Here is a 12,291-nt window from a genome sequence, read left to right on the forward strand (position 1 = left end):
CAGAATTGACGTTTTTCTTCGTCGCTGCGGGAGACAAAATTGGTTATAAATAACCCAAGCATTCACAATTGAAGTTCCTAACAGCAATTCAATGGCAAGTTTTCTAATAGCATTCCATACTTGGCATGTTGACAAGGCCCATAGAGATCATGATGCCAAGAAACCTTCTTATTTCTTCATTATTTGTCGGTTTCCACTCTGATAGAAGTGACTTCCTAGTCACTCTTTGACTTTCAAGAACTTGCTCTGCATATCTATTTGTTTCCTGAACAATATGCGATATAACATCGTCAGTTACAAACAATTTGAAGGCATCAATAGGTGAAACAGTTCCATCTGCTTCAGAAGGTACAGGTTATACTAATAGTTGTTCATTTCCTGTGAAGGAGAATGATCTCGCTGAAGCTACGGTTGAATTCCATTCATTGCCTGCGTTGTCATCACATGCTGAGCTGGCATCATCATCTGAAACGTCATTATTACTTGAATTGTTATCAGAACTACTTTCTGATTTACTTAGATCATAAGTTGGTGAAAAATCATTTCAGGTATCGGAGGAAGAATCAGCAGAATCTCCCGAATCAGGACTATCTGCTCCATTTTCATCAGCATCATGTTCAGCGTTTTCAGAACCTGCGCCTTTCCGGTAAAATCGAGATGGATCCATGAGCCTGAAATGAGGATATTACATAATTCATTATATAGCAAACACTAAGTGTATCCAATAATCAACAATATATAATGAATACTTGAAGGATCTCACGAGAAATTTTACAAATAACATGCAGCGGTCGTGGTCACATATGGCGCACGTTGCTACGGATAGTAGCTACAATTACTCTCCACATCGTGCACCTCTATTGGTGCACGGGGATCGTGACCCCATGTAGCGCACGATGCACAAAATGAACACAGCTTTTACTGTCCACATCATGTACCACATTTGTCCCACGGATTTTATAACACCAAATGTTTGTACTTACGTTCATAGAGCGACGTACAACCTCTCGTCTTCCTGGCTCAATGGTGACTGAAGCAATCGTAGTTTGAACGAGATGCAGACGGGGCATAATGGCGATTCTCGGAGATGCGGTTAAAGTGCTAGCGGCACGCAGGTGCCTGGTTGAAGAACCGTCGGTAGAATTGCAAGCTGATAATCAATCGAATCGTGTAGAAGCTTCTGCACACGCAAGGCGTGGTTTTTAGAGTGCTGTGGAACGCAAAGCTAGTCTAAAGTCAAAACACGAGAGTCGATACGTTACAGCGGAAATGCCTATAAGTACTTTGTGATTATCTTCGCTCCACGCTGGGCATCTAAATGGCTCCAGACAATCTGATTCAACTGGAACCGAGGTGAACAGCTCCTTCTGCTAAGGCGCCTGGCAAGCGACTGTTCAAACTTCACTTCACCAATCACCACTCACCAGTTCACTGAGTTCAATCCAGTGTTGCCAGGTTTATTCTTGGCGAGAATACCAGATTGCCTAGCTCAAAATACCAGAAATTCTATTGTTCAAAAAAAAAAAAAAAAAAAAAAAAAACAGACTAATACCTCCAATTTTAATGAAACTATTCGTCAGAAACGTTGGTTAGGAAAAGAAAAAAAAATTCATCTTATGTTGTGTGCATTTATCTGGCTTGACGATAATTAGCCAAACACGAACATTTTTGAACACGTTACATTTTTTCCCTCTGTTTGGAACATATTGACACTTCTTTTCCTGTGTTTCCACTTCCTGATTACATTGCCACTTTTTCCTTTTTTTATCACTTCTCATCACTTTTTTTATCACTTCTTTCGCTTTATCTCCTTCCCCTTCACTCAACATGAGCAAGCTACGGAAACAGGTCATCTTATATTCCTTTTGCTTATTTTCGTACATGCTTGCATATTGCATTTACCTAACATCTCGGCTGTGATCACTTGATGCGGTTGAGCAGATAGCTTTTGATTCGAATAAGGAACTCCAGTACCTTAGTTGAAATTTTATGTCGTTGCTTGTTTTCCACATAGGTAACTTGTGAAAACACTCACTCCACGAATGCATTGGAGCAGGGTTGGCAATGATTTAATCAAAATGATTAAATCACTTGATTTTTTTATAAAAAAATCATGATTTTTTTGATTTTTTCGATTTTTTTGATTTTTTCATATATTTAAAAATATTGAGTGGCAGTCTTTAATTTATATTGAGGTATTGTTATTCATGGTTTAGTATAAATGTACTATGAATGACAATTTGGTATATAAACTTGTTGCCTTTAGTGTGTATTAGGTTCCAATAAATGGAATGTTTTTGGTACAGAGGCATCAAGTGTGCAATACATTGTCTGTAGCTAGCAGCTTAGCTAATTCTTATAAGGCTATAAGTAGTCTTTAACTATTTGACTATTTGTTATATATTGATTACAATATACAATTTAAATGTGTTAGCTAGCTTATACAGGGTGGGGCAGAACTGATTGAACAGTTTTGAGGCAAAATAAAAGAGTAATGGAGGTACATAAAGAAGAAAGTTTATTTTCCTCATAATTAGCATAACATACCATATAAAATACTTATGTTTTGAAAACAATATCAGGAAGATGGGGTTTTCTAGCTGCATCACACTGTTGGGAGTCGTTCTCGGAAGTTTCCAACAGCACGTTCACACATATGGCGAGGTATGGGTCGTATGGCCATAACCTCTGCTGCAATAATCTGTTCCCTTAGCTGTGATAGGGTGTGAGAGTGACTTCTGAACCCCTTTCTTTTAGATGTCCCCAAAGAAAGAAATTGCAAATGCTCAAATCAGGTGACCTCGCAGGCCACTGTAAATCACCCCTCAGAGACACCAGACCTACGGGAAACATGCGTTTCAAAACATTGAGTGACATTCGAGCTGTGTGAGCTGTAGCCCCATCCTGCTGGAACCACACGTCTCTCAATGCTACATTTTCAACAATGTTTTCCATCATGGGCTGCAAGAAATTTTGCAACATTGCAGCATAGCGATCGGAATTCACTGTCATGGTTACTCCCTCCTCTGAGAACGACTCCAACAGTGTGTTGCAGCTAACAGCCCCCATCTTCCAGATATTGTTTTCAAAACATAAGTATTCTAAATGGTATGTTATCATGTTATGCTAACCTCTAGGAAAATAAACTTTTTTCTTTATGTACCTCCTTTACTCTTTTATTTTACCTCAAAACTGCTCAATCGGTTCTGCCCCACCCTGTATATTGAGAGGTTGAGATTGTATTGACCTTTTAAGCAATTAGAAAGATTTTCCACCCTAATATGAGTATTCTAATTAAAATATTTAATTTCAATCTTTAAATATGTGAATTTAAAACTAGAAACAAAACAATTACAATTATAAGATAATTAAATGCAGTGAATGGATTTAAAATATTAGAATTGTGCACATGTTTATTTCAAACAGTGTTAGCTTTTCTCATAACTTAAGTCTCATTTCAAGTCGTATGAGGTTGGTTTAGTTATCGTTCAGTTTATGTTTAGTATTGGTTTATTGGTCTGAATTAAATGGGAACAGTGCAGTCAGTCACTCAGTCACTACTAGTCGGATAGAGTCTGGTAGATTTATAGGACATAAAACTAGTAGATCTATTGATAGTGCTGTGCACTGCGCAATCAGCTACCTATCTGTTATGTGACTCTTCAATGTTTAGGAGATCTGCATTCCTGAAGTGTTTTTGTATATTGAAGCCAGTTAAATGGTCAATATTTAGCTCATTACCTTGCTCCATACAAACTTTACAAAGCTAATGAATAGACTTATCAATAATTGTTTACCCGAAAATCCCTAAGTGGTAAACACCACCTTGGCCTGTTGGCCAGCATTGGAGGCAATAAGTGCCCTTTTTAGCCATCCATTATGATCCATATACTGTTATTGTTAGTAGGCTAATTGCAACATAAAAAATAACACCTCAAAAAAGACAAAAAGCTGAAAAAATCAAAAAAATCAAATAAATCAAAAAAATCATGAAAAAATCAAAAAAATCATTGATTTTTGATTTTTTAAAAAAAAATCAAAAAAATCGCCAACCCTGCATTGGAGACAGGTCAAAGTAGACAAGTGATGCAGTAGGCAGCCAGCTCCATGAATGGATGATGATTTTCAAGATCAGTGAAATAATGAATGGCACCCCAGAATTCAAGTGGTACTCCAATATGTGGCATTCTAGAATTCAAAACCACCAAACAAAAATGGTTGAGCTTGCGTCTCGAGATCAGTTTGACAACCTCACTCGTCCTAGGCCATATCATCACTGATCAGTAATCAATCAAAGATCATCACTCTCGTGCTTATATTGCACTAAGCACTCAAGTTCAAACTTCAGAGGTGGAACTCAATTCAGTAAATTTGCAGAAAGTCAGTAAATACCAGATTTAGGCAAATATACCAGATCTAGAATATTTATAGCAGACACCTTCTGAAAATACCAGATTTGGGAAATCTGGTATAGAAATATACCATCTGGGAACGCTGCTTCAATCTAGCTAGTCCAGGGTTGCCAGATGAAGCCAAGAGAAAAAGGTCTAATTTCAAATTAATCAGCAATTGAATTTTTAAATCTAATGTAGTTCTAACCATTTGCGGTATATGTATTTACCCTCAAGGCTTTTAGGCAGCAAAAATACACCAATTTCACCACGTGTACGATCTGAATTACCGTCAGTGCTACATAAGCCGCCAGGCAGCCTGAAGCGAATTACACGTTACTCGCCGATTGTAAATATAATCGTATAATACTGGTCAGAACGATGATATTTAGGATTCGATTGCCACCTATAACAACTATACAGCTTTTCGATCGCGTTAGAGAGTTTTGGCTCGGTTTTGCTAACAAAATAGATAGTGAAGTGGCCGGCGACACAAGTGATGTAGCTAAATTTTTGCATCGACGATAGAATACTTATACGCGGAAAATTAATTCTAACTCATTTACGCGGCAGAGAGATGACGTGGTACTTGCAAGACTGTGATGTGACGAAAATTTTGGCATTGACGGTAGAATATTTAAACGCGGGAATGAAAATAAATTTAAGCTCATTTCTGCGGTAAAGATTATGTGGTCCTAGCAAGACTAAGGTAAATATTAAAAGTCAATCCTATAATTTTATCACCACATTTGAATGCGTAAAAAAAATATTGCCTATATATCACACTCCCGTCAATATCTTACGCCCGTCTTTCTGTCATGTTCAACCAGAAGTTTAGGTGGTCGGTGCAGTCTGTTGTACGTTGTCGTACCTTTTAGTCCGATAGTTAATTAGCTGAGCGAACTTGCTCCGTACTGCCTAAGGCACTGCTGTGTAAGTTTAAATAGTACTCAAACGTTACTCTTTTCGTCTTATAAAATGGTTTAAAATGTAAGCTGAGGGTCAGCGTGTGTTCCTGTTATTCGTAACTTAATTAATAGTAGTGTTTTAGTGTCCGATAGGTAGTTTTCTTTGTGCGTTTCAGCAGCTTACAAGTTGCCTGTAAAGTAACGATTGTTTTTAACTATCCATCTCCTTTACTTCACGCCACTAGGTTAAGTTTTGCAGCATTTCAACTAGTTTCGCTGCTAGAACAATTTTACGCCGTGGCAGAGGACTGTCCCGATTGACACCACACGTCCCTTATTAGCGTAAGTAAATAGAATTTCTTGTAGCTAACAGGCGGCAGCTCAGGGGAGCAGGCAACTAGCGGGAGTCCATCTGTGACGCCTGAATCCCACATCTGTCGCCCTCGTTCCCACAAGGAAACGTCGGATAGGGTCTTCTCCCCAGCCCCTGCTGGGGTCTCCCGAATGCACCGTCACCAGCATGCATTGGAATCCCCAAGCTTCAGAGCTGTTCCTCTGGAGGCCATTAGGTCTAGCCATGCCTGCCGTGATTAATCCAGAGTTTGAATAAATGCAGCTTGTGGATATTATCAAAGTCCGCACACTCTGGACAAAGAAGTGATTTACTTTAGCTAGTCCGACACTTAACTCTATAATGGAAGACTCCGTGACTAAAAAATTTTGACGTAAATTCAGACCATTCTAAAGCGCCCCATACACTAGCCGACTGGCGTATCTGACTCTGGAGTCCGGTTAGCTGATTCTGACTAGCGATTCTGATTCAGCGATATTTCACCATTCACCTTCGTACTTGGCTGGCAACGCGAGCCAAGACTTCGAAAATTTTCGAAGTCTGCCGTGTCAAAATGTTGGTGCTGTAAGTGGTCAAATGAATGGCTAGTCCAAACGACAGACATTCGGTCAATATGAATTTGCTAAATTTCATACGCGAAGATAGTCAAAATGACTGTCAAAACTATTTTAAGGATTCTTGATTTTCTCAACAAAGTCAAGGTCTACATTGGAAACTTTTTCTCGCGTAATTCGAATGAGATATTCCCATGCTTCATCGTTTTGTATAATTTGCTCAAATATTCTGTGCTACGAATCTTCCACATGCACGGCAAATAGCGGTAATCTCCAATAAACTGGGTTAGGAAGTCGGGCTCATGAATAGCTCAGAATCCGTCATGACTGCACACAACCTACCAGCTTGGCGTCTGCATTGCAACTGAAGATACTGATACTGTGATACAGATACAGTGATACTGAAACAACTCGAGCCGACTGCCGATATCGCTAGGTGTCCTTGTTTGTAAAATTTGTTTGAATGCTTTGTAAAAAAAAAGTTAAACTTTACTCAATGCAATTAATAGGGACTGCTTGCGTGTATATATAGCTGTAAAGTGTGTTCTAAATATAGCTGTATTATTGTGTGTGTTAGGATGTTTAGGTAATCAGAATGTGCTAGACCTTTTTGTAAATAATGTACTTAGGCTGCAAAGCGTGATAATTCGTTTTTTTTTTTGCGTGGATATAAGTATCCACTGGTGGGGGGAAATGTTGTGATCGGCATACCGTATAATAATTGTTTGTTTATATTTGAATCTTTATTTATCTCTGTTATTCTGCAATTCTGAAATTTTCTAAGCTCGTCTATTCTTAACGTATTTTTCTGAATTATTAGTTAGACTTAAGAACTGAAAATATGGTTCTTTGGAGAACGACGCGTCCGTAGTTAGGGGAGAATTGTCGATACGAATAGTAAGTTAGTGGAAGCCGTTGGTGGAAGTCGCATGTGCACAGTGTAAAGTCTATGAATTTAACGGCGAAAATTACTGTCTTGTTTTTTATCCTCCGCAACGAAGTTAGTGTACTGCCGAACTAGTTTTAGAGCATGTAGCGGTAGCGGTAGCGCCGCTACATTTCCAAGTAGCGCTGCCCAGCTCTGCTTGCATGGATCTTCTCGACTTCAAAATCTATCTGCACTGAAGCCAATGGTTTGTTCCGACTTGAAACTTGAAGACGCACTTTTATGGAAGTTACCCTAACAGACATTCTCTATGAGAAATAAAAAAAATTCTTGTTTCTTTAGATGGATTATTATTTTCATTTTTCTCTTATGAAAATTCACGACCGTATTACACTCTCCACAGCCATTATGATTAGAACTCAGACACTTTTTGCTGGTTCTTATGGATTCTCTCGCTAAGTAAATGCGTAATCCATGTTAGATAAAAATTTTTTGTTTATTTGAACGCTGCGGCGCCGTTGCGCCTGAAGAGAGCGCTTCAGTAGCAGTGCCAGACGTGGTGCCTCGTTCATGCACTGCGGTGCCAGACGTGGTGCCTCGTTCATGCACTGCGGTGCCAGATGTGGTGCCTCGTTCATGCACTGCGGTGCCTGACGTGGTGCCTCGTTCATGCACTGCGGTGCCTGACGTGGTGCCTCGTTCATGCACTGCGGTGCCTGACGTGGTGCCTCGTTCATGCACTGCGGTGCCAGACGTGGTGCCTCGTTCATGCACTGCGGTGCCAGGCGTGGTGCCTCGTTCATGCACTGCGGTGCCTGACGTGGTGACTCGTTCATGCACTGCGGTGCCAGACGTGGTGACTCGTTCATGCGTCATACACTGCGGTGCCAGGCGTGGTGGCTCAGTCGTGTACTGCAGGGCAGGGTGGCCCAGTGGTTAAAGTTCAGAGTACCAAGATTGGAGCAGAGAGGCGCGGGTTCGATCCGAGCTCTGTGCGACAGTTTCTGGTCAGAATCGGCAAGAATGCCGGGCGGTTAAGCACAGCAGAATTGTAGCAGTGTGTTGTTATACCGCAAAATACTGAATGTTCTGCGATGTTAGGAATCGGCGACAGGCCTACGGCCTACTGAACGCTGAAACCGCTATTATTATTTTATTATTTACTGCGGTGGAGCCTCCTTCGTTTGAACATGATCAGTCTATGTCAGACCTAATATTTCTCATCCAGTATACGCAATACCGGAAGACCAGCTTCACGTTACTGTGTAATATCAGCCGTGTCGCCTTATTCATGAGCTTCAATGAATATCATTATCGTGGTATGATGCTAGAAGTGGCACGTCTTTCCTGTGGACGACGCTCGAAGTGGCACATCATTTCAATGGACGACGCTGGAAGAGGTATATTATAGTTAAGCATCTAGCATAACGCCGAACATTAGTTTACTGTGGACGATGCCAAATGTAGCGTATCATGCCTAATAATATCGCATAAAATTATTTCATATTCATTTTCTTGTTGTATGAAGCATCATCGCTCTCCTGCCAGACAAACCAGCCTGTATCATTCAATTAGGATTCAGTCAATCCGCTGCTTCACTTAACGCTGTCGCCACGGCTGTGCATATGGCCGTCCTCTGCTGTGGACCGTCCAAAAAGACCCTGTCGTGCCGGCCGCGAGTCTCACATAATTTTAAACCAATACAGCAATGGCCTTTGGGCTGATGAATATATTATTACAAACAGGCTTCATAAATCAGGGATGGGCGAGTCGCAAGGAACTGAGGGCGGGGGACGGCGAGGTGTTGGTTGGTGTACAGGGACATGGAGCTCGGGGAACATCCTAGGCAGGGAATAGTCTCAGGGGGGGAGGGCAGGAGGTGGGGTTGCTGTGCGGGCAGGAGGTGGGGTTGCCGTGCGGGCAGGAGGTGCCGAGGTGGGGTTGCCAAGTTGGCAGGTGGGGTTGCAGGTGATCGATGGCCGACAGCTCAACACCTCAGATTGCAGTTTATCGTCCGCCAAATCTCAGCCGTTTTGAGGAGTAAAATGATCGGCCGCTGGTTGGCCGCCGCTGGATCGGCCATAAATGATCCTTACATAATTTATGTTCATCGTTGGTAAAGCAGCGGCCAAACTTCGGGCCGCCGTTGCTGCGCTCGTGCTTTCAACGAAGGGCCATCGGCCATCTCGTCGTGCTCAGACGCTGTATTTTTTATGGAATGATCTTCCCGAATTTAAATTTGAAATTATAAGATTATTGTTTAGATTTGGGTTTTTCTCACACGCCTTGATGGGAACTTGCTGGAGCGCTGGAGCTGCTTAGCGAACACCTCAACTTTGTAAGAGAACACTCGCCTCACGTTCATAACTTGAGCTAGCACCTCAACTTTAATTACTAAAGGCTTCATTTAGTAAGGATGTAATTTATTAAGGGCTTCCTCTATTAAGGAGCATAATTGTCTCACAGAGCTGATATCTGCAATACATATAATGGTCAGTCCTGCACGTGAAAACGAAGTGTGAACTCAGAGAGTGACGGGAACGACGTGTTGGAGGGGTGATGAAGAGGGGGCAGAAAGGAGGGGGCAGAAGGAGGGGGCAGAAGGAGGGGGCAGAAGGAGGGGGCGGAAGGAGGGTCAGTAGGAGGGGTATGGTGTGTCGATGATACAGCCTAGCATGTAGCAATGATACGAGGTAACTCAAGGCGACGCAAGCATTTATCATTGACGCAGTTTATCATCAAGTCGCGGACCACACAACCTCTGGACCAGAATAATATTGTTTTTTTAGTGTAACAAACCCAAAAAAATTTATGCATGTGAATATTACGAAAATATATTGGTGAGAGAAATTATACTGATTTTTTAGTTCCTCCATCAGGTTCTACGATCTCAACTATGTTTATATGAGCAAAATAATTCTAATAATTTTACTAAATCCTAATTATTTTGCATTCATTATAATTCCTACACCTACCTTTCTCGGCCAGCGCCAGTAGGTCATTATTTTTAGGTACTATAAATAATTAGAAAAATGCTAAAATTTCCGTGGAATGTAATCCAAACGAGTAGGTGAAAGATTGGTGGGAAATGTACAGTATCAACTGGTGCTGAATTGTACAATATCAACTGGTGCTGCAATGTACATTTTCAACAGGAGATGAATTGTACAAATGATGATGAATTGTACAACTGAGGCCTAAATGTAAGTTGGGTTTACTGGCATTTGGTGTAGTACATTTCAGCCCGTAACACGGCGGTATTTCTGGCCACCGTATTATTGGCCGCCGTTTTGCTGGCGACCGTGTTACTGTCCGCCGTTTTGCTGGCGGCCGTGTTACTGGCCGCCGTTTTGCTGGCGACCGTGTTACTAGCCACCGTGTTGCTGGCCGCCGTGTTGCTGGCCGTCGTGTACCTGGCCGCCGTGTTACAGGCCGCCGTGTTACTGGCCGCCGTGTTGCTGGCCGCCGTGTTGCTGGCCGCCGTGTTACTGGCCGCCGTGTTGCTGGCAGCCGTGTTCCTGGCGACCGTGTTACTAGCCACCGTGTTGTTGGCAGCCGTGTTACTGGCCGCCGTGTTGCTGGCCGCCGTGTTGCTGGCAGCCGTGTTACTGGCCGCCGTGTTGCTGGCCGCCGTGTTACTGGCCGCCGTGTTGCTGGCGACCGTGTTGCTGGCCGCCGTGTTACTGGCCGCCGTGTTCCTGGCGACCGTGTTACTAGCCACCGTGTTACTGGCCGCCGTGTTGCTGGCCGCCGTGTTACAGGCCGCCGTGTTCCTGGCGACCGTGTTACTGGCCGCCGTGTTGCTGGCCGCCGTGTTGCTGGCCGCCGTGTTGCTGGCCGCCGTGTTACTGGCCATCGTGTTGCTGGCGACCGTGTTGCTGGCCGCCGTGTTACTGGCCGCCGTGTTCCTAGCGACCGTGTTACTAGCCACCGTGTTACTGGCCGCCGTGTTGCTGGCCGCCGTGTTGCTGGCCGCCGTGTTGCTGGCAGCCGTGTTACTGGCCGTCGTGTTGCTGGCCGCCGTGTTACAGGCCGCCGTGTTCCTGGCGACCGTGTTACTGGCCGCCGTGTTACTGGCCGCCGTGTTACTGGCCGCCGTGTTGCTGGCCGCCGTGTTGCTGGCAGCCGTGTTACTGGCCGTCGTGTTGCTGGCCGCCGTGTTACTGGCCGTCGTGTTACTGGCCGCCGTGTTACTGGCCGCCGTGTTACTGGCCGCCGTGTTGCTGGCCGCCGTGTTACTGGCACGCAGGGACGGCAGGGCTGGGGTCGCAGGGACGGCAGGGCTGGGGTCGCAGGGACGGCAGGGCTGGGGTCGCAGGGACGGCAGGGCTTGGGTCGCAGGGACGGCAACGCTGGGGTCGCAGGGGCGGCAGGGCTGGGGTCGTAAGTGTGATCGATGCTAAGCTTTGGACGCCGCGGGCACCGCGGACGACGGGAGCGCGGGCGTCGGGGCCTCCTGCCAGTGAAGTGATGCATCGTAGGAATACCATATGATGCATCGCTGTTAGCTCTGCTGCTGGCGTCTGTAGGTAGGAATACCATATGATGCATCGCTGTTAGCTCTGCTGCTGGCGCCTGTAGGTAGGAATACCATATGATGCATCGCTGTTAGCTTTGCTGCTAGCGCCTGCACGTTGCAGTTTTAGTAACGAGAGTGCGGTGTGATGTCACCATAGCGGTGTGATGCCAAGTGAGATCATTAGTGTGAAGTGAGCGGCTGGATTGTCTGCCCTGACGACGCTGCGATTGTACGCGCTCGTTGAGAGGCAGTGGCAGTGGCTGGTCTGAAGCAGTGCCAGCTGTGCTGAGGCGCATGAGGCGTCAATTGTGCGCCTCAATGCTGGCCCTCTGCCCCCTGGAGTGTCCGCGCTGCTGAGGCGCACGAGGCGTCAATTGTGCACCTCGCTAATTAAGAGGCCAGGACAAAAGCGTCCCGCCTAACGACTCCTCAACACGCGTCGCCTGCGCCGAAAAATAAGAAATTTCCTGGAATTTCGCGCAGGCAAAAACAATGGCCGTCAACGAGCGCTGGCCTGTGTGGGTACACAAGGGAAGTGATGCTGTCACACAGAGCTGATGGACATACACGCGGCCAATGAGAGGTGGCTTGTGTGGGTACACAAGGCAAGTGATGCTGTCACACAGAGCTGATGGACATACACGCGGCCAATGAGTGGTGGCTTTGTGTGGGTGGGTACAC

General features: G+C 44.5%; 1 protein-coding gene across 1 annotated transcript; it reads right to left on the reverse strand.

Annotated features, from left to right (window-relative positions):
* Positions 1-544: 544 nt before the first annotated feature.
* On the reverse strand, positions 545-11,567 carry LOC108682946 (salivary glue protein Sgs-3-like). Its single transcript, XM_047884347.1, has 3 exons — positions 11,345-11,567; positions 10,468-11,194; positions 545-671 (listed from the first exon to the last, which is right to left on the reverse strand). Exons 1-3 carry the CDS (start codon positions 11,565-11,567, stop codon positions 545-547), a joined length of 1,077 nt encoding a protein of 358 aa, XP_047740303.1.
* Positions 11,568-12,291: the final 724 nt, after the last annotated feature.

The sequence above is a fragment of the Hyalella azteca genome, unplaced genomic scaffold (assembly GCF_000764305.2).
Source record: "Hyalella azteca isolate HAZT.00-mixed unplaced genomic scaffold, Hazt_2.0.2 contig15263, whole genome shotgun sequence".
NCBI lineage: Eukaryota > Metazoa > Arthropoda > Malacostraca > Amphipoda > Hyalellidae > Hyalella > Hyalella azteca.

Excerpts from the sequence above, each read along its gene's own strand:
- LOC108682946 (XM_047884347.1), bottom strand. The coding sequence starts at position 11,567 with ATGCATCACTTCACTGGCAGGAGGCCCCGACGCCCGCGCTCCCGTCGT. Across the intron at positions 11,195-11,344 it reads CCTGCGACCCCAGCCCTGCC|CAACACGGCGGCCAGTAACA; the intron begins GTCCCTGCGTGC and ends CACGGCGGCCAG. Across the intron at positions 672-10,467 it reads ACACGGCGGCCAGCAACACG|GCTCATGGATCCATCTCGAT; the intron begins GTGGCTAGTAAC and ends TCCTCATTTCAG.